The sequence below is a fragment of the Monodon monoceros genome, unplaced genomic scaffold (genome assembly GCF_005190385.1).
Source record: "Monodon monoceros isolate NGI ecotype Baffin Bay Population unplaced genomic scaffold, NGI_Narwhal_1 Super_Scaffold_10, whole genome shotgun sequence".
NCBI lineage: Eukaryota > Metazoa > Chordata > Mammalia > Artiodactyla > Monodontidae > Monodon > Monodon monoceros.
Genome location: NW_021703766.1, coordinates 46407829 through 46429649, shown reverse-complemented (window position 1 = coordinate 46429649; position 21821 = coordinate 46407829). Strand labels below are relative to the sequence as shown.

The following is a 21821-nucleotide window of genomic DNA, read 5'->3' as shown; positions in this document are numbered from 1 at the left end:
TCCCGTCTCCATTCGCGCGGAGGACCGCGAGCGCCTCGAGCTAGTCAAGGTTAGGTATGGGGCGCCGGGATCCTGGTCCCGGATCAGTGGGGCCCCTCGCAGCACCCTCGCAATTAACCCTACGTCTCCACACCCTCGAGTGACTAGTTTAGTCTCCCTATAATCCCCGGCGACGAGTCCGGCAGCGTGCCCATTCTTCACGCAGCGCCGGGAAGGACTTTCGAAGAGTTGGGAATTCTACTTGCGTGAGTTCGAGACCCGCCTCTGCTAGTTCCTAGCTGTGTTACCTTGAACGAGTGACTTCCTCTCCCAACCCCCTGCCCCAGCCCCAGACTCAGTTTTCTCACCTGTAAAATGAGGATACATTATATTACTTTACTGTTTTGAAAAATGTGTGTTCAGTGCCACAAGAGCCAGTCACTTTTACCAACTGGGAAACTGAGGCCCAGAGCAGTGAAAGAATTTGCCTAGGGTTAAATGACGGGCAAAACCAGGGTCTTAATCTCTGAAGCTAGAACGCCTGGTTTCAAAGCTTGGCTCCAGCACTTACTTCCTGGATGACCTCTCCCAACAGACTTGTCTCTTCAGAGCCTCCATTTCCCCATCTGTAAAAAGGGTTGTTATGGGGATTTTTATTTATTTACAATAGCATTTACATTTGTATACTTGCTTTGTGCCAGGCGCTGTACTTACCGCTTTATACCCAAAATCTTGTAAGGTAGGGTTGATCATCATCCCCATTGCACCGCCAAGGAAACAGGCACAGAAAGGCAAAGCGGTGAGTCAAGATCACACATCTAGGGAATTCTGACAGTCCAATGGTTAGGACTCTGTGCTTCCACTGCAGGGGGGCTGGGTTCGATCCCTTGACGGGGAACTAAGATCCCGCAAGCCGCCTGGAGAGGCCAAAAAAAGGGGAAAAAAAGATCACACATCTCAATTGTGTAGATTTGAACTTTGGCCCATCTAATCCAAAATTTGGGTCTTTGGTCACTATTTTTTTTTAATATTTATTATTTTATTTATTTTGGCCGAGCCAGGTCTTAGTTGCAGCATGCATGTGGGATCTATTTCCCTGACCAGGGATCAAACCCCGGCCCCCTGCATTGGGAGTGCCTTACCCACTGGACCACCAGGGAAGTCCCTTTGGTCACTATCGAGTGATACAACTTGATTTTGAGGCTGGGGATGTTGGAAGAAGAGCCGGAAGTAAGAATATTTTCTGTAAATCAGTCCTGCCTCTGCTCAGAATCCTCAGTGGTTGCCATTCTACTCAGGAAAAAAGCCACAGTCTTCACCATACGTGAGCTGCCTCTGCTTACCTTCCAGACCTCATCTAATCCTTTTCCTCTTACTCACTCTGCCCATTGGCATCTTTGCTATTTCTCTGAGATATCTTCAGCACAGGGACTTTACACTGGTTGTTCCCTCTGCCTGGAACATTCTTTCCTCAGCTATTTCAATCGCTCCTTTCCTCACCTCCTTCAGGTCTTTACTCAAACGATGTCTCCTTAGTGAGGCCTTTCCTTTCCACCCTATTTAAACGCACACTCTTCCCTCCTCTCCCTGCCCTTCCCTGGTTTGTTTTTCTCTTTAACAAGTGTCACCTTATTACATATACTTATGTATTTTATTGTGCCTCTCACCAGAAGCCAGCACCAAGAGGGCAAAGATTTTTGCCTGTATTGTTCCTTGCTGTGTCCCCAGTGCCTAGAAAAGCAAATGGTAAGCGCTCAATAGAAATTTTGAAAAGAATATTTTTTCTATAAGAAATTTCTCTCATGTATAGAGCTCTTGTTCTGTACCAGCTCCGTGCCAACCTCTCTACAGACACTGTTTCACTGCATCCCTTTCTCACTAACACTGAGCAGGAGGGGATGCCATGGCCCCACTTTATAAATGGGGACACTGAGGCTCAGAGCTCTGCCAGCCTGTAGTCTTTGCTTGTAGCCACCAGGCTATTTGATATGATCTCATGTATCTGATACCAGGCTTGGTACCATGAGTCACAGCCCTGTAGGATAAGTTATTGTCATAGGTACTTTTTATATATTTTGCCCCCAAGAGTGAGCTGCCACCTAGCTCCTGAGTCAGACCCTTGTGTCTGGAAGAGTACAGGGGGTGGTTTCTGTTTTGAAACAGTCACCTGGAAAGGGGCATTGGGCACAGACCCAGGAATCTAAAATGAATCATCTCTTTACAGACCAATGGGAAGTCATAGCAGGGTCCCCCTAATGCATCATACAGGCTGGGAAGCTGAGATCCAGAAAGTGTTGAGGCTCTTCTGAGGTCACGTAGCACAGGGACAGAGACAGGGAGGTCTGATTCCTGACAAAGGGGGTTAGACAGGGTTTGGGGGAGGCAGTTCTGTGTGGGGAGTGTCATATCCTCTCTCCCAGTGGTGGGAGAGATGTCCCAGCCAGCTGCTTCTATTCCAGACTGTGAGAAGAGGGGTGAGTCAGTTTACTGGGGCGGGGGGGGGGAAGCAGGCTTTAAGCCTGTCCTCCCTCCCCCATCAACAACACACACACCCAGCTGAGCTGGGAGCTGGTTTTCTGGGATGCCAAGGCTCCTGAGTCAGCACTGGGAATCTTGGCTGAGTGTGTTCTGGAAAATGTCAGGCCTACAGGAAACAAAGGGCTCCCACTCACACCATCCTGCAGGTGGGCGGGGAGCTGAGAGAGCAGGGTGTAGGAGGGAACAGGGGCCCAGTGTGCAAAGGGCTAGGTGTGAGGGGGTTTATGCACACTGAGGGAAACAGCTGGTGAGCAAGGCAGGGGGGTTATATGTGCAAGGGAGGAGGTTGGGTACCAGGATATGGGCTCCATGTGAAAGGGAAATGTTTGCTGGGAAGATGTGTGTTCAAAGGAGAGATGTTGAGCCTACTAGGGGTACAAATAAGGAAAACGGAGGCTGACAAAATGTTCGCGCAAAGGAGAGGTGTGGAGTTTGTAAAGGAGAGGAATGTTTGTAAAATAGACGTGTAGGAAACTAAAAGGTCCGCCGCGGACAAGGCACTTTGAAGTGAGTGGAAGGGCACAAAATAGCACGTGAGCGCTACGGATGTGGATGTGGCCCAGCGCACCCTACCCTACCCTTAGGCCGTGGCCCAGCCCACCCTGAGGCCCCTGATCTGCTCCTCCGTCATTCGCTAGCTGACCGGAGGGGGCGGGCATGAGAAGACTTCCAGAAATGCAGGAGCCGCCCCGCCCCGGGACCCCCCGGCCCCTCCCCCCCACCCCCGGCCCCCCTAACCCCCCTGGCCCCTCCCCCGCCCCTGCGCATAGCTGACCCAGAGCCGGGGAGTGGGTGCTTAGCAACCGGGGGAAGTACCCAGTAACGGGGTTGGTAGGGGGAACACCGGAAGAGTTGTGGGTGCCTAGCAACCGAGGGGAAGGCGGTGCCTAGCAATGATGGGGGTGCTCAGAGGAGTGGAGAGGTAGCCCTGGAGGATCTGTGGGTGTCTAGCAACAGGGGAGGACCTTAGCAACGGCGCGGAGTGGGACCAGGGGAAAGTGGTTTGAAGAGGTGTTCGGGAAGAACTGTGGGTTCTTAGCAACGAGAGAGGGAACCAGGCGAAACTGGGGGCCTGTTAACAGGGGAGGAAGTCTTTGGTGGTGGGAGTCTTAGGGTGGACACGGAAGAATGTGAGGCAAAGACGGGCAAAGCAGGGAGGTCAGTCCCACAATTCCTACCCGAATAATCCCTCCTCTTCTCCCCCAGACAATGTGGCTGGAGGTGGGGGGCCTACTACGGGGGACCTGTGGACAGTGGGGCCGGACTACTGGTCTGCCTTGTGGGGCCCTGGGGCCTGGGCCCCTCTGCTGGGTAAGAGGCTGGGGAGGGATCTCCAAGGGGAGGAGGCTGAGGGAGGCTTCAGGGAGTCAAAGGACAGGGAGGGGTCTAAAGGGGCCAGGCTGATGGTACGTTCTCCACTTGTTACCGGTGTTCCCGTCTCTTGCAGGGGCCATGTGGGGGTCCTTGGACCCAAAAGCTTCACCAGGATGGGCCTGGCAGGGGCCTGGGTGAGGAAGACATTCGCAAGGCACGGGAGGCCCGGATCAGGAAGACAGCCCGGCCCCAGGTATCATTGCCCCACACCCAGCAACACCCCATGAAGGCAGCTGGCCTCCCGAGCTTGGGGAAGGGTGTGGTGGCAGGTTGGTTGGACTTCCTGTGTGCTGTGTCCACCTTTTCCCGCTCAGACCTTCTCTCCGTTTCCCAGCTGAGTGACCGTTCTCGAGAGCGCAAGGTGCCCACCTCCCGCGTCAGCCGCTTGGCCAACTTTGGGGGTAGGTATGACTGTGGGAGATTGTGACCTAGATCAGAGGAGGTGACATTTACACAATGAAGCAAGGGAGAGAGTGGATCAGAGACAGAGAGAGGAGGGAGAGATGGGAAAAGAATGAAGGCAAAGTCCTGTAGAACCAAGAGATATAGAGAGGAATGTTGTGTTTATTGAGAACTTGGAATGTTTAGGGCCCCATACACATGTGGCCTCTGCACTGAATCAATGAGTGTTTGTTTCCGTTCTATAGATGAGGAAGTGGAGGCTAAGGGAGGTGAAGTGACTTGACCCCGGGTCATGCAGCAGAATTATTCAAACTTCAGGTCACAACCTGCATGAACTAATTTTCTTTTAATTAATTATTTATTTATTTATGGCTGTGTTGGGTCTGCTGCGTGCAGGCTTTCTCTAGTTGCGGCAAGTGGGGGCTACTCTTCATTGCAGTGTGCGGGCTTCTCACTGCAGTGGCATCTCTTGTGGAGCACGGCTCTAGGCGCGCGAGCTTCAGTAGTTGTGGCACGTGGGCTCAGTAGTTGTGGTGCACAGGCTTAGTTGCTCCGCGGCATGTGGGATCTTCCTGGACCAGGGCTTGAACCCGTGTCCATTATTTCATGCAGGGCTTCCCTGGTGGCGCAGTGGTTAAGAATCCACCTGCCAGTGCAGCAGACACGGGTTCAAGCCCTGGTCCAGGAAGATCCCACACGCCGTGGAGAAACTAAGCCCGTGCGCCACAACTACTGAGCCTGCTCTCTAGAGCCCGTGAGCCACAACTACTGAACCCACGTGCCACAACTACTGAAGCCTGCGCGCCTAGAGCTCGTGCTCCCCAACAAGAGAAGCCACCGCAATGAGAAGCCCACGCACTGCAACGAAGAGCATCCCCCGCTCGCCACAGCTAGAGAAAGCCCGCGCGCAGCAACGAAGACCCAACACAGCTAAAAAAAAAGAAGAAAAGAAGAATGGAAAATATGTGTACATGTAGAGTAAGAGAAAGTCTTGTTTCATGAAACATATATATATCGGTCTCTACCGGTTATAATGCGAATGTCTTCTTTGCTGTGGATCATGGTTCAGGTTTTAAAGATACCAATTGAAGGAGTCAAATACACTGGTTAGAGCTTTGGCACCAGGCTGCGCGGGGTTCAACAGGTGATTCTGCCGCATCCTCGCTTTGTGACTCTGGATAAGTTACTTAACTTCTCTGAGCCTCGATTTCCTTTTCTGTAAAATGGAAGCTTTTCTGTAAAATTTCTCTCATGAGGGTGTGAGGACAAGATGAGTCAATGCATAAAAGGCACTGGGAATGGTTCCTGGCATGGAGAAAAGTGCTCAGAAAATTCCAACTACAATTATTTACGGAGATGGTGACAGTGAAAGAGGCAGAGTGACTCGAGATGTCTTTAAGGACAAGGAGACAGAGGAGGCAGAGGAAATCAGAGCCAGAGAGCTAACATCCAAAGGAGGAACTGAGGGAAAGAGGCCTAGACAGACATGCCGGGTGGACGGAAGGGCAGAGGTGGAGAAATAACTGACTTAGAAAAGGAGAGGTGAGCATGAAGAAGAGGAGATGTGGACAGAGAAACAGGAGTCATAGGAAGACAGAGAGTCCTGGGGGGATCATTTTGGGGCCTTCTTACCCATGGCTGCACACTAGAATCATCTGGGATGCTTAAAAGAAAAAGAATTCTGAGGCCTCATCTCAGGCCAGTTCAACCAGAACCTCAGTGGTAGGGCCTGGGCATTGTATTTACAAAAGCTCCTCATATGACTCTGTGTGCAGCCAGGGGTGAGAACCACTAACCTGGGAGACAGAGACAAGGAGAGAGGGATGGAGAAAGAGGTAGTCTCACCTCCAAGGGAACCTCAAGCAGGGAGAGAGTGAGTTAGAGACTGATTTGGAGACAGAGGGATGCAAAGAGCTGACTACAAAGAGTTGGGAGACAGGTATACATAAAGAGAGACAGAGAGGAGAGAGGGTCAGCGGGGTGGGGAGGGGGTGGGGGAGGAGATCTCCCCAGGGCAAGTGGGCACTCAGGCTCCTCTCTCACTCCCCAGGACTGGCTGTGAGATTGGGGCTGGGAGCACTAGCTGAGATGGCCAAGAAGTCCCTGCCCGGAGGACGTGTACAATCAGGTACGTGAACCACGCTGCCTGGGTCCACACCCTGGCCTTGCTGTGTGACCTGGGGTAAGTGGCTTCACCTCTCTGAGCCCCAGTTTCCTCAACTGGAGAATGGAGCTGATGATAACATAGCCACCTCTTAGGGTCGTGGTGGAGTGCTCATAACAGGGTGAAGCTGCTGTCAGGATGGTGTTGAGTAGAAGCAGGTCATGAGAGAAAAAAATGTAAGCCATCCAGAGTTGAGTGCTTAACTGTGACCAGGAGAGGAAGCGTGAAAAAAGGAGTGCCGGTGAGGGTCTGTGGACAACAGAGACGGACCGGGCTGTGTAGAGATCAGCATTTGTGGGTATGATTCCGCAACAGGTCGATGTCTTGAAACAAAAACGGGTGGATATTCTAGATGAAAAAGAGACTAGAGAGATAATAACTGACAAATGGAATGTGTGAGCCATGGTTGGATGTTCGAAAAGAAAATAACTATGAAAGACTTCTGGGTGGGCTTCCCTGGTGGCGCAGTGGTTGAGAATCTGCCTGCCAGTGCAGGGGACATGGGTTCGAGCCCTGGTCCGGGAGAATCCCACATGCCACGGAGCAACTAAGCCCGTGAGCCACAACTACTGAGCCTGCGCATCTGGAGCCTGTGCTCCGCAACGGGAGAGGCCACGACAGTGAGAGGCCCACGCACCGCGATGAGTGGCCCCCGCTCGCCGCAACTGGAGAAAGCCCTCACACAGAAACGGAGACCCAACACAGCCAAAAAAAAAAATAAATAATAAATTAATTAAAATTAAAAAAAAAAGATAGAAATCTAAACACTTTCAAAAAAAAAAGACTTCTGGGGACGATTGGGAAAATCTGAATATGACTGGGTAGTAGGTATTCAAGAATTAGTGTTAATTTTCTTGGGTGTGATGGCACGGTGATTGTGTAGGGGATTATTATTATTCACACAAGTGGAGTGCAAATCAGTCAGCAAAAGTATTGGTCAGTGTCTGGGTACACATGCACAGATAAAGTGGGTGAGGCAGCATGTTAAAACATTGAATCAGGTATTCACGGTGCTATGAATGCAGTCTTTCTGTCTATTTGGATCTTTTTCAAAATAAAAAGTTGCAGGTAGGGCTTGTCTGGTGGCGCAGTGGTTGAGAGTCTGCCTGCCGATGCAGGGGACACGGGTTCGTGCCCCGGTCCAGGAAGACTAGAGAGAGAACTAGAGAACTAGAGAAAGAACTAGAGAAAGCCCTCGCACAGAAACAAAGACCCAACACAGCCAAAAATAAATTTATTTAAAAAAAAAAAAGGAATGTAGGACTGATCCATGCTATTGTGTGGTTGAATCTTGAAACACTATCCTAAGTGAAAGAAGGCAGAGACAAGAGGCCACATTTTTTTTTTAAGGCCACATATCATATGATTCCGTTTATCTGAAATGTACAGAAGAGGGAAGTCTACAGAGACAGAAAGTAGATTAATGGTTTCCAGGGACTCAAGGGGAGGCGGATGCGGGAAATGGGAGGGGGTAACTGCTAACAGGTTAGCAGTGATGAAAATGTTCTGAAATTGATTGTGGTAGTAGTTGCACAACTGAATATACTAGAAGCCATTGAACTGTGCACCTTAAAATGGGTGAATTATATCATATATGAATTATATCTCAATAAAGGTATTAAAAAATAGAATGAGAACCCCAAGAACTTGTTTATGTGGGGTTGTATTTATGGATATTTGCTGTATTAGAGACTAAAACTGAAAAAAATTTTAAACACAAGAATACACACACACAGACACACACACATACACACACTCTCTCTCTCCATCAGCCGTCAGAGAAATGACAGCATCACAGGTCACAGCTTCTGGAAAACTCTACTGAACATTTGTGGGTGAATGAGAGTAAAAAAGGGAAAATAACATATTAATATTATTATGAAAATAGTTCTGATCTCACAGACCCTCCTAAAGGGTCTCAGGGGCCCCCAGAACACACTTAGAGAATTGCTGCCCTCGTTCTCCAGAAGCTCTTCTCGTGCCGTATTCTGGTACCTCCCCCCTCATTAAGGGTCACCACTGTCTTGGCTTCTGACCCCCTGAGATTAGTTTTGTCTGTTTTTGCTCCTTTATACGCATGTAATCAGACAGTGTATTCTCGTATGTGTCTGGTGTTTTTGCTCAGCATTCTATTTGAGAGATGCATCCATGTTGCTGTGAGCGGTTGTAGGTTGTTTATTCAACACTGTAATAGTCACCCTGTGACTATTCCACAATTCCTTTGTTCATTCTACCGATGGTCATTTGGGTTGTTTCCAGTTTGGGACTGTTATGAATAATGCTACCTTGAGCCTTCTTGGAGTATCTGTTGGTGGATACATTTATGCCTTTCTCTTGGGGATATACCTAGGAGGCAAATTGCATCAGGTGTAGGTGTGTGCTTTACTGGAAACTTCCCAGCTGCTTTCCAAAGGGCTTGGGCCATGGCAGTCTCATCGGCAGTGTCGAGGTGCTCCACGTCTTTGCCAACACTTGGTATTGTCTTTTTTGTCTTAGCCGTTCTGGTAGGTGTGCAGTGGTGTCATACTGATTATTTTTGTGGTTGCCATACTAATGATTATTCTCTCCACCCCAGAGGGAGGCTCCCGGCCGGGCTCCAGCTTTTTCCTTTCGGAGGCCAATGCCGAGCGGATTGTGCAGACCTTGTGTACGGTTCGGGGGGCTGCCCTCAAGGTTGGCCAAATGCTCAGCATCCAGGGTACAGCATAACCCTTGACTCCTGACCCCTGACCTCAGTTCCACCCTACCCCACCTACCACCAAGCCCCAACTTCAGACTCCCACAGGGGCCCCTCCTGGCCTCTCCCCTCACTGCTTCCCTCTTCCCGATGTCTCCCAAGACAACAGCTTCATCAGCCCCCAGCTGCAGCGCATCTTCGAGCGGGTTCGCCAGAGCGCCGACTTCATGCCCCGTTGGCAGCTGCAGGTGAGCGCCCAGAGGGGGAAAGGCTGGCGAGGGAGGCGTGCCCCACCTGCCTGGCCCTCGCGTCTTCGTGGCTGTGCTCCCCGTCTCACTCTGAGCCTGTGTCCCCATCTGTTAAATGGGGACCACTAAAGCACACGTCTCATAGGACTGTTGTGATGAGTAAATGAGAGAATGGTGTAGAGCACTTAGTCGAGTTCCTGGCAGGCTCAGGGCTCCGTCAGGGCTGTTAAAGAGGCGGTGAATGGGCTTCCCTGGTGGCGCAGTGGTTGAGAGTCCGCCTGCCGATGGCCCGCCAATGCAGGGGACACGTGTCCGTGCCCCGGTCCGGGAAGATCCCACATGCCGCGGAGCGGCTGGGCCCGTGAGCCATGGCCGCTGAGCCTGGGCATCTGGAGCCTGTGCTCCGCAACAGGAGAGGCCGCAACAATGAGAGGCCTGCGTACTGCAAAAAAAAAAAAAAAAAAAAAAAAAAAAAAAAGCGGTGAAGTGCTGTGGTCAGGGACCAGACTTCGGGAGTTCAAACCCTGGCTCTGCCACTTACTACCTGTGCGGTTAGACGTGTGGCCTGCCCTCTCTGTGCTTCAGTTACCTCATCTGTGATTGGTGGTAGTGATAGCAACGGCCACATCATGGGGCTATGGAAATCAGTGTATGTGTAAAGCACTTTGAAGGGTCCCTGGCACCCCGTGAATGACATGCAGGTGTTACCTGTTCTTATTACCCGTCTTTTAATTAAAGGAGGGAGTGTCTGTAAATAGACTGGCACAGCACCAGGCACTGAGTAAATGCCTGGGCAAGGGTGTGGAATCCGGAATCCAGCTGCCTGCCCTCTGAGCTCTGTTTGGCTCCCTTGCCATGTGACCCTGGGCAATTACTGCCCTTCTCTGAGCCACTTTATATAGGGCCCAGCCCACAGGAAGCTCTCTGTAAATTTTAGTTCTTCTTTATCACATTAACTTTTGAGTTAATAATACAATATATGGGTATACTGAAGGATTATTATCAATCTTAACCTTACATAATAGCAATCCACACATCAGCCCGCACGGCCTCGGGAGTATGGGCTCAAGCTGGGCCTCCCAGTCTGCCAGCGCCTGGCTCATCACCTTGGTCAAGAGGTCTCTCTGAGCCTCAGTTTCCTCATCTGTAAAGTGGGGCAGCGGCCAAGAGCTTGGCCCAGGGCCCCACGCGTGGTGAGCGGGGTTATTAACGTGCAAAGCGCTCAGCACAGAATGTGAACCTGGCTGCCTGAAACATGGTGATGATTGTCATGACCACTATCCCCAGAGAGTTCTGGAAGAGGAGCTCGGCAAGGACTGGCAGGCCAAGGTGGCCTCTCTGGAGGAGGTGCCCTTTGCTGCTGCCTCAATCGGGCAGGTGCACCAGGGCGTGCTGAGGGATGGGACAGAGGTGGCCGTGAAGATCCAGGTGAGAGGGGAGGTGGGGTGGGGGTGGGCTGGGCACCCGGCCGCCCCAGAGGGGTGACTCCCATCCTCCTCCCCTCCTCCCCTCCCAGTATCCAGGCGTCGCCCAGAGCATCCAGAGCGACATCCAGAACCTGCTGGCGGTGCTCAAGATAAGCGTGGCCGTGCCGGAGGGTGAGGCGCGCAATCCACCCTGACTGTGGGAGGGTCGCCCTGAAGAGGGAAAGCGGGGCTAGATGGGGGGGGGGGGGGGGGGGGAGGGGGAGGGCCAGCTGGGGCAGGGTGTGCCCTTGTGTGTGTGAGCCTGAGTGAATGCCTCAGTCTGCGTGTTTGAGACAGAACAAAGGGACACCACGGCGGGGAAAGCCCAGAGTAGTATGGGCGTGTGAGAAAAAGACAAACTCAGAGATGCCAACAGGAGCCCAGACAGAAATCCAGAAACAGACACACAGGGGGTGTGTGGAGAGGGACTGGAGGCCTGAGAAAGAACCACAGAAACAGGAAGGGAGCGTAAGTGGGACCTCGTGTGTGTGTCACAGCATGTGAGACAGTGCCTGGGGGAGATGGAGCAGAGGTGTGTGTGTGTGTGCGCGCGCACGAGAGAGCGAGCGAGGAAGAGAGAGAGAGGAGAGAGGGAGGGAGTCAGGCCCAGAAGTAAGCTTCAGAGACACTGAGAGCAGTGTGAGAGAGTATGAAAAAAAGGACAGAGAGGGACTTCCCTGGCGGTCCAGTGGTTAGGACTCCACGCTGCCACTGCAGGGAGCCCAGGTTCGATCCCTGGTCAGGGAACTAAGATGGGAACTAAGATCCCACATGCCACGAGGTGCGGCCAAAATATTTTTAAGAAAGAAAAATGGACAGAGAATAGGCGGCAGATGTGACTATGATAGGGGCCTAAGGACCGCTGTGTGTGCCTGAGAAAGAGACCCGAGCAGAGAGGCTTCCGTGGAGCCCGCAGTTGTGTGAAGGACAAGGGGAGTGTGTGGCCAGACAGTGTGGGTAAAAGGCATGGAGTGGATGGGGTGAGGGACGGTGAGACAGGGACAGAGTGAGAGGCACGACTGGCAAGAGAAGACATCCCTGAGTGGGAGCCTGAGGGGTCGGGCAGGGGGCGAGGGGCAGGCTGTGGCCTTCCCTGTCTGACACGGCTGCCGCCCCTCAGGCCTGTTTGCAGAGCAGAGCCTGCAGGCCTTGCAGCGGGAGCTGGCTTTGGAATGTGACTACCGTCGTGAGGCGGCTTGTGCCCAGAACTTCAGGTGAGCTGAGGCCCCTACAGGCCCCTGGAGGCCCTCTTCCTCCCTCCAGCTTCCCTCCGGGGCTGAGAGGGAGGTGGATGCCCTCACAGCCTCCGGCAGCTGGAGCCCTGGGGTAGGGCTGGCAGACTCTTTCTCTTCATTTATTCATCCATCCATGCCTTCACTCATTACTTCGTTCACACCCTGTGTCCTCTGTGAGCTTAGGCAGGTCACTTCTCTCTAAATGTCTCTACTTTCTCATCTGTCAAATGGGACGCAGAACCACTGCAGTCTGATGGGGGAGACAGACTTGTCAACAGGCAGTCCGTCACACGAGATACCGTTACACTCACCGGACTAATAGAGATGAAGCAGTCTGTCTGTGTCAAGAGTTGGAGAGAACGGGGCTCCAGGGCATCCTTTGTACACTGTGGACAGAGGGAGAAATTGATACAAGCATTTTGGAGAATGGTTGGGCATCATCAAGCCTCAGTGTTCACATCCAACCCGACAGTTGCCCTCCTGCCTAAATACTCCAGTGACCCTTAATGCCAGTACACACCATCAGACTTCGAGAATTCTCAGAGCCGCAACAGCCCCGAACTGGAAACAACCCAAATCTATCAAATTCATCCAACAGGGTGGATAGATAAGTCACGGTATGTTCGTCAGCACAATCCGTACAGCATCAGAAGGGAATGAACTACAGCCACATGGAACGGTGGTTGTATCTTAGCGGCGTCATGATAAGCGGCAATTAATTACACCTCAGTGAGACCTTCCACAGCGTGGAGCGTGGCCCACACGTTTACTGAGCCCGGCTCTGTAGATACGAAGCCAGAGAAAGGGCAGTAGAAGGCAAGGGTTAGGGGCATGGGCTCAGATATGGGATCCAGTCAGGATCCAGGCCTGGGTCAGCCCTTAACAGGCTGGGTGGCCTTAATCTGCCCAGTGGCCTTAGGAGAGCGCCCTCCTCAGGGGGAGTGAGGATAAAAGGGAATTGTGCTGACTGAATGCTCAGCAGAGTCCTGCCCTGTGAGGAGCAGATCAAACGTCAGAGATCTGATAAACAAGGACAAAAATAAAAGCCCCCAAAGCAGGACCTGGAGATGGAGAGTGTCAGGTGGGCTGGGACAGAGCACTCCAGTGTGGGATCTGGGGAGACCACCACCTCACGGGATTTCCCAGTGCTGTTAGGATGAAACCCACATCATTTCTCATTTCCCCGGCTCCTCCCCATCTCCCTGTCCCCCCACCCCCCAACTCCAGCCATCCCCCAGGTCCCCAACCAGAGGGCTCGCTCATATTCTTTGCCTCCCACATCTTCCATTGACACACCTATCTCAATCTATTATTGGCCTGTTTGTTAGAGTGTAGTCTCTGCTGTGTGTGGGGGGGGTCACGCCTGGGGCTCATCTACTGCTCTGTCACCCAGCATCATCCAGCACAGGGATGGACACCGAGAAAGGTCCTTTCCCTTTATTAGCCAGCGTTCAGAATAATGACTCCAAGGAGTGGCCAGTGAGCATCACTGTGGACTCGGAGATTTGTATACGAGTGACTGTTTTTTGGATGGATTAATTGATAAGTTGATGAGAAAGTCATGCTCACCAAGCTTAATTAATACACTGAGTTCATCCCGGGGCGACCAACAGAGAAGTGTTTCCGGAAGGGAGGTGGTAATTGGGTCTCCAGCAGCACCCAGCTTAGGGGCAGACACAGAGTGGGTGCCATGGAGATATTTGGTGAATGAGTGAATGAATGAAATGTCTGAATGAATGTCCATCCAACCAGGTATTGGCCATCACTCCAGACAGACAGGAAAGAGAAGGGCAGGAGGAAAGGCAAGACAAAGACTGTTCATGGAAGACTCCTCAGAGGAGGGGGAGGCCTCGAGCAGGGCCACAGGGGCCTGAAGTGTGAAGTCCCATCCCCGCCCCTCCCATCTGCCCCAGGCAGCTGTTGGCAGACGACCCCTTCTTTCGGGTGCCAGCCGTTATTCAGGAGCTGTGCACGACGCGGGTGCTGGGCATGGAGCTGGCTGGAGGGGTCCCGCTGGACCAGTGCCAGGGCTTGAGCCAGGACATCCGGAACCAGGTACATGGGGCTCATGGGACAGTAGGGAGGGTGCTGCTCTGGGGCACAGCTGACAGGGCAACCCAGACCCATGGTCCCTCTCCAGGCCTCAGAAGGCATTACAGGGGCACATGGCTCTGAGATGTCTGTTACTCCTCCTTCCCACCCCAGATCTGCTTCCAGCTCCTGAGGCTTTGTCTTCGGGAGCTGTTTGAGTTCCGATTCATGCAGACGGACCCCAACTGGGCCAACTTCCTGTATGATGCCTCCAGCCACCAGGTTGGTTCCTTGTGTTGTGTGTCAGGGTACATTAGCTGCTGTAACAGGTATTTCCCAATATGGCAGTAGCTCAACACAGTAGTAGTCGATTACCCATGTAACAGGCTGGAGTGGCCCTCCTCCATGCAGTGAGTCAGGGACCCAGGCTCCTTCCCTTTTGTGAGTGTGCCATCCCCTAGGACTTGAATGGCTCTCCTTCCAGTGCAAGGGGAAAGCGAGGTTGAGAGGGTAACCCACTGTCTTAACTGCTTTGGCTGGAAGTGACCCATCGTTCCCTTCACCATTCCACCGATAAGAACTGGTCATGGGGCTAGTCTAGATGCAGGGGATGCTGGGAAATGGAGTCCCTGGCTAGGCAGTGGCTTCCTAGTGGCAGTGGAGAAGAGGGAGCACCACTTTTGCAAGACAGTCATCATTACCACACCCATCATTCATTTAGAACACACCAAGCACCTACTGTCTCTTGAAAATGATGCCAAGACAACCTGATCCTTGCCTTCCCAGAGTTCCCAGTCCAATGCAGGGACCCATCACCAGAAAGTGTGACCTGTGGTTAATCCCTTGATGAGGAAGCACAGGCGAGGGGCCAGTGATGGGGGAGGCCCAGGGGGCGGTGGGAAGCCAGGAAAAGTGGCTGACCCTGCCTGGAGTGGGTGGGGTCAAGGAAGGTGAAAGCAGAAAGACAAGAGAAGGACAGCCATCTAAGGAGCAGGGAGGAGCATACTTGGCAAAGGACACAGGCTGTCCAAAGGCCTGGGGGTGACAGTTGGGACTGAAAAACTCTCAGCGTGCATGGTTGCTAAGTGGCTCTCCAAAGTGGTCTGTGGCGTTCTGTCCCCAGAGGGGTCTTTCTAAGACACAGTCTGGCCAAGCTGTCCCTTCTACAGCTTCCAACGCCCTCAGGATCAAGTGAGCCCTGTGGTGAGTGTGACATGACCCCACTTAGTCCAGCCTCAGTCCCTTGACACCCTCTTCCCCCCAAGTGCACAGACAGCCTGCGTCCCTCCAAGGCTCGCACCCCAGGGGGGGTGTTTTCCTTCCTCCGGTGTGGTGATAAGAGGCCTGATGTCAATTTACTGGGTCTCAAAAGCAGTTTTTGTTTTAAAAGGATAGAATGTGTTGCAGATGGGAGGGATGCATATTATTTCAGGACACTTTTGTTTTATGTTTATATGTGCATGTGCACTGGTGCCCAGGACAATCTGCATTTCTTTTTTTTTTATATATAACTTTATTTTATTTATTTATTTATTTTTGGCCACATTGGGTCTTCGTTGCTGCGCGCGGGGTTTCTCTAGTTGTGGCGAGCGGGGGCTACTCTTCGTTGCGGTGGGTGGGCTTCTCACTGCGGTGGCTTCTCTTGTTGCAGAGCATGGACACCAGGCACGTGGGCTTCAGTAGTTGCAGCACGTGGGCTCAGTAGTTGTGGCGCGTGGGCTCTAGAGCGCAGGCTCAGTAGTTGTGGCACACGGGCTTAGTTGCTCCGCAGCATGTGGGATCTTCCTGGCCCAGGGCTTGAACCTGTGTCCCCTGCATTGGTAGGTGGATTCTTAACCACTGCACCCCCAGGGAAGCCCCTAATCTTCACTTCTTGCTGTGGGCTATGATAAACAGTTTGAACTCCACTGTTGTAGAGAAACTTACACACATGTTCATGGGGTGCTGCTTTTTTTTTTTTGCCGTTTTTTAAACATTTCAACTTTATTTGGTTCATTTTATCTACATTCTTTATTTACTTATTTTAAATTTTTAAAATTAATAATTAATTAATTTTTGGCTGCGTTGGGTCTTCGTTGTGGTGCGCGGGCTTCTCCTGTTGCGGAGCACGGGTTCTAGGCGCATGGGCTTCAGCAGTTGTGGTGCATGGGCTCAGTAGTTGTGTCTCATGGGCTCTAGAGCGCAGGCTCAGTAGTTGTGGCACACGGGTTTAGTTGCTCCGCGGCATGTGGGATCTTCCCGGACCAGGGATCGAACCCGTGTCCCCTGCATTAGCAGGCAGATTCTTAACCACTGCGCGACCAGGGAAGTCCCTTTTTTTTGAATTTTATGTTGTTTATTTTTTTATACAGCAGGTTCTTATTAGTTATCTGTTGTATACATATTAGTGTATAGATGTCAATCCCAATCTCCCAGTTCATCCCACCACCACCTCCCCACCTCACCCCAACCCACCCCGCCCCTTTTCCCCCTTGGTATCCATACGTTTGTTCTCTACATCTGCGAGCACTGCTTCTAATAGCAAAACCTAGAAATAACCACAGTGCCCATCAAGCAGATAACTATGATATACTCATGCAACAAAATCTTACACGGCGGTGAAGAAATGAATGAGCTAGAGCGATGGGGATGAATTGCAAAACCATGTCGAACACAAAGAACTTGCAGCATAACTATTATAAATACCATTTAAATGACGTTTTAAAATATGCAAAACATTAGTATGTTTTGTTCATGGATCCACATATGTATAGAAAACATAGCAACACATGCATGGGAATTTCAGGAAACAATTTAATAATAAAAATAATTTCAGGAAAGTGGTGACCCTGGAAGAGAGGGTGGGGATGGGGGGAGGTAGGATCAGGCCCCACTTAGATTGGTAGTATTTTATATTTTAAACTGGGTGGTAGGATTTGTGGGTGTTGGTTTTACTTTCCCATATATTTTATTATTCTCCAGATTTTTTTTTCTGAGCCTAAAACATGTTATTATAAAAACAACTAGGACCCCAAAAATAAAAACCAGGTCCCTTCAGCTTCACGTGGGGGTGGATTGATGTGTGGAGACCGGAAGCCAGGAGCCCAGGGGAGGCAGCTGGGCGGGGACTTGGGCAGGAGGGGCAGCGTGTGGGGAGAGAAGGACAGACCCTGGCACCCCCATAGACACTGGGGAGCACTGGTGGACTCCCAGTGTCCCTTTCACCATCCTTCATTTCCAGGTGATCTTGCTGGACTTTGGTGCAAGCCGGGAATTTGGGACTGAATTCACAGACCATTATATCGAGGTGAGTTCCCCCAATCCTGGAGTCTCTGAAGGGTCGAGCCTCAAGCCAGATAGTAAGGCTTGTAGAGAAGGAGAAACACAGTATCTGGAATGAAGAAATAAATAATAGTGATACTAATAGCAGCTAACAAATACCAAGCACTTAATATTATGTCAGGCACCGTTTTAAGTGCTGTACACGTGGTAGCTGATCTGAACCAGAAAGCAACTCTATGAGGTGAGGACCATTTTTAACCCCATTTTGCAGAGGAAGTAACTGGGGCTCTGAGACGTTAAGTCACTTGCCCGAGGTCACGGCAGACCTGGGATTGTAATTCAGGGAGTCTGGTTACACAGCCCATGTTCCCAGCCCCTCTCTAGCTGCCTCTTAAGAGAAAGGCCCACGATGGCCAGCCTGTCACCCCACACCCGATGCTGTCCAGGGCCTTGGTGTCCAGCCTTGTGCTCACATACCTCCCCTCCAGCTGCTCCCTAGTGAGCAGTTCCCTCTTTGAGAAGTGTTTCCTCACTTCATGTTGCCCATCCTTCCCACCCACAGAGGTTGATTTGTCTCAGAGCCCACAGAAAACACCATCTCATTAATTTGTTGAGATTGGACATTCGACCTGGGTCTTCCTTTTTTTTTGGTTGCGTTGAGTTCATTGCTGCATGAGGGCTTTCTCTAGTTGTGGCGAGCAGGGGCTACTCTTTGTTGCGGATCATGGGCTCTAGGTGCGTGGGCTTCAGTAGTTGTGGTGCACAGGCTCAGTAGTTGTGGCCCACAGGTTTAGTTGCTCCGTGGCATGTGGGATCTTCCCGGACCAGGGCTTGAACCCGTGTCCCCTGCATTGGCAGGCGGATTCTTAACCACTGCACCACCAGGGAAGCCCCTCAACCCAGGTCTTCTAATCACTGGGTCATCAATTCAAACGTTCTCTGACCCCCCTCTGTGCCTAGTCCTATTCTAGATGATACTGGGGACAACAGTGACCAATGCAGTCCAGGTCTCTGCCTTCACAAAACTCACAGTCCAGTAGGGGGACAGACAGAAAGGACCAGAGTGGTCAGGGCTGGGATGGGAGAATCACGGGGGACTGAGGGAGACCGGATGAGGAGCCTGGCCTGACCTAGGGGGTCAGGGAGGGCTTCCTGGAGGAGAAGACATCAGAGTTGAGACCTGAGGGATGAGGAGACCAATCAGGAAGAAACTAGGAGGGTACTCCAGACAGATAACGTGGGCAAAGGCCAAGGGGTGGAAAAGGATATTCCGACTAGAGCAGCACTTCTCAAACGTTAATGTGCACGAGAACCACCCCCCCCCCAGGATCGTGTTAAAATGCAGGTTCCGGTCTGGAGTTAGGCTTAAGATGCTGCCTTTCTAACCTGCTCCCAGGTGACGCCAAAGCTACTTGTACAGGGACCGCACTCCGAGTAGTAAGGTCCTAGAGGACCAAAGGGAAGTTCACGTTTGGACTGGGCAGGCAGGTGGGGACAGAGCAGGAGCCAGCAGTGAGGCTGCAGCCCAGTCACGCTGGGTCTCTGAAGCCATGCTTTGCACCTTGTACTTTATTCGGGTGCCCTGGGGAGCCGTGGAAGGGACTGGAGCAGGGGAGGGACATAGAATTTGGAAATTCCTGAATAACGAGTGGTCTTTTAAGACAGGCCGGGAGCCTGGGCGGGTGGGGGTTGGAGGGGGTTCTGACCTGAGGACTGGGGGATGGTGGGGCCACCCTTTAGATGGGGACGAGAAGGAATTGGTAAACCCCCCCCCCCCCCCACACACACACAGAGGCTCCTTGGGGCCCTCTCTGCAGGCCACTCGAGGCACAAAGCCGAGGCCTCTCTGGGTAGTTGGGACATCCCCTGCCCCTCCCCACCACAGGCCTGTTCAGCACGGCCCTCCTGCCGCCTCCCCAGCCTTTTCCAGTTTAAGAAAGGCCTGTCACATGGACCCCCCAAGGACCACAGGCGTGACAGATGGCCAGACAGGCTGGGGCAGGGGGAGCTGGGACGGAACAGGACCGCCAGATTTAATCCTGTATTCCCCTTCCTCCCGAGAAGGGGCAGCTCAGTGGTGAAGGGTTTGTCCCAGTTCCCCTCCTCTCCTTGCTATTCCTCACTCGGAGCCTGTTTCCTTGTCTGTGAAGTAGGGGCCCTGCTATTCACCTCTTAATAGTAATAGTAGCTCATAATATTTATGGCCTTTCCTACACGCGGGCACCGTGCGAAGCACTCCACAGATAGACCTCCTTCATCCTCCAAGAGCCTGGCAAGGAAGATGCTTTCATCATCCCCACTTCACAGATGAGAAAGCAGAGGCCCAAAAAGCAAAGCGACTTGCCCCAGAGTCAGCCAGCAAGTGGCAGAGCTGGGATGGAGCCCAAGCAGGCTGGCTCCCACTTCTGTCTGTCCATGTGCCCTCAACTCCTGCCCATCCTGCGTGGCTGGAGAGCTGCTTAGCTCCAAACACTGATTTGCTAAACAAGGGGTTTTCACCAAAGGCCTCCTTAGTGAGCACCACTTGGGACTAAACCCAGCCGGGATCCCTGCCTTCCTGGGGCTCCAAGTCCAGGGCAGGAACCAGGCATCAATAGACATCAACCAGGTGATCACAGAGATGGCAACCTCAGAGGCAGTTCTGGGTCATGATCACATACTTGCCCAGTTAAGTGTTTGGACCCATGGGTACCACTTACATCTGCTTTCCTCTGTGCTGTTTCACTGTGGTAGTTTCCAGGCAGGCTCTGCCTTCCCAGCCAGGTGGGCAGAACACCTGACCACTGCAGCCCCCAGGCTCTGGAACAGTCTTGAGACACAGACAGGGGTAAGGTGGGGAAGGAGAGACTTCTAGGTGAGAGGGCTTAGGTAGATGAGAACAGAAGTGGGTACTGGCAGGGCCCAGCTTCTAGCTCCCACCTCCAGACCCCTCCTTGAATCCCTCTGACCCTGTGCCCACATCCGTCTCCCCAGGTGGTGATGGCTGCAGCCAACGGAGATAGAGACCGGGTCCTGCAGAAATCACGAGACCTCAAATTTCTCACAGGCTTTGAGACCAAGGTTGGGAGAGTAGGGGCTGGTGTCTCTTGGGGGGAGTGGGGAGCTGCTTCTCTCTACTGGGGAAACTGTGGATGAGTGAGGAACTCTAAGGGGGGCTGCTTATCTGTACTGGGGCTTCTGGGGAGCATGAGGGAATGGGGGCTGCTTGGCTACTCAGGAATCCTGAGAAAATGGGCACCACTTATCTGTTCTAGAGGGAGGAATGGGGGACTGCTGGTGGATACGGAGGGGTCGGGGAACAGAGGCTGCTTCTCTGTTCTAGAGAGAGTGAGGGCTATTTGTCTACTGGAGGCCCTGAGAGGACAGGAAGGGACCTTTCTTTTGGGAGGAGTAGGGGGCTGCTTGTCACTTAGGGGCTCTGGAAGGGGTGGAGGCTGCCTATTACTCTTTGGGGAGCTGGGGGCTTGTGTTTATACTTGAGACTCTGGGGGAATGGAGGGCTGTATGTCCACACTGGTTGCCTCTGGTTTCCCCGACCCCTAGGCATTCTCGGACGCCCACGTGGAGGCCGTGATGATCCTGGGGGAGCCCTTCGCCACCCAGGGCCCCTACGACTTTGGAGCGGGTGATACTGCCCGCCGTGTGCAGGGCCTCATCCCTGTGCTGCTGCAGCACCGGCTTCGCCCACCGCCTGAAGAGACCTATGCCCTGCACAGAAAGCTGGCGGGGGCTTTCCTGGCCTGTGCCCGCCTCCATGCCCACATCGCCTGCCGGGACCTCTTCCAGGACACCTACCACCGCTACTGGGCCAGTCGCCAGGCATAGCCACTGCCCGAAGCCTCCTAACCAGAGAGATGTCTGCTCCAACCCCTCAGAGACTCCATCTCGGGATTCCAGCCCCATAGCAGGCCATCCCCTGCTCTGAGGCCTCCTTCCCTCTCTGCTGCAGGTCTGGGGACCCACCTTGGGCTTGGGACTAGGGAACTCCAGCTTCATAGCCCCGTATCCTGCTCTCCCCACTCCAAAGGGAGCATCCAGGAACTCCACCCAGCTATTAATTTATGTCTGCCAACATGTGAGAGAGCCTTAGGCCCCTCCGCACTGCCATTGTGGAGATCAGACTCACCTAGACGGGGAGCCCCTGACCTCTGCGTCAGGTCTCCCCCAGATGTGGCCGGTGTTTGAATCTTTGGTCCTAATAAAAGTGGCCCTCCCCTTCCCCCAGCTCTTTTCTTTGCGCTGAGGCGGGAGGGAGAGGAGCTCGCAGGCTGCCTCCAGGTGCAGATGGCCAGCCCCCCTCCTACCCTGTTGTCTGAAAGCCCCAGTCCTGCCTGGGCCATCTGTTGCGGGGACCCTCCTTCTCCCCTTTCCCTACCCCCCACCCTGCCCCTTCCGCACGTGCTGACCACCTGCTCCGAAGGCTGTGGCAGCTCAGAAGGCCTCCCA

The 21821-nt window shown here is 52.7% G+C and overlaps 1 protein-coding gene across 8 annotated transcripts; it reads left to right on the top strand.

Annotated features, from left to right (window-relative positions):
- The first annotated feature begins 15 nt into the window (after positions 1–15).
- COQ8B (coenzyme Q8B) lies at positions 16–21593 on the top strand. 8 transcript variants are annotated; one of them, XM_029206828.1, is made up of 16 exons: positions 16–245; positions 1653–1725; positions 3724–3828; positions 3965–4084; positions 4226–4292; positions 6344–6421; positions 9033–9155; positions 9297–9382; positions 10670–10810; positions 10899–10980; positions 11969–12062; positions 13997–14138; positions 14289–14396; positions 17335–17400; positions 20349–20435; positions 20919–21593. In XM_029206828.1, exons 2-16 carry the CDS (start codon positions 1723–1725, stop codon positions 21198–21200), a joined length of 1584 nt encoding a protein of 527 aa, XP_029062661.1. In that variant the 5' UTR covers positions 16–245; positions 1653–1722; the 3' UTR covers positions 21201–21593. The 8 variants fall into 8 exon arrangements, with proteins under 8 accessions (XP_029062661.1, XP_029062638.1, XP_029062670.1 ...); XM_029206805.1 differs by having other exon boundaries at positions 25–245; positions 1650–1725; XM_029206837.1 differs by lacking the exon at positions 16–245 and adding an exon at positions 287–778 and having other exon boundaries at positions 1650–1725.
- The last annotated feature ends 228 nt before the right edge of the window (positions 21594–21821 follow it).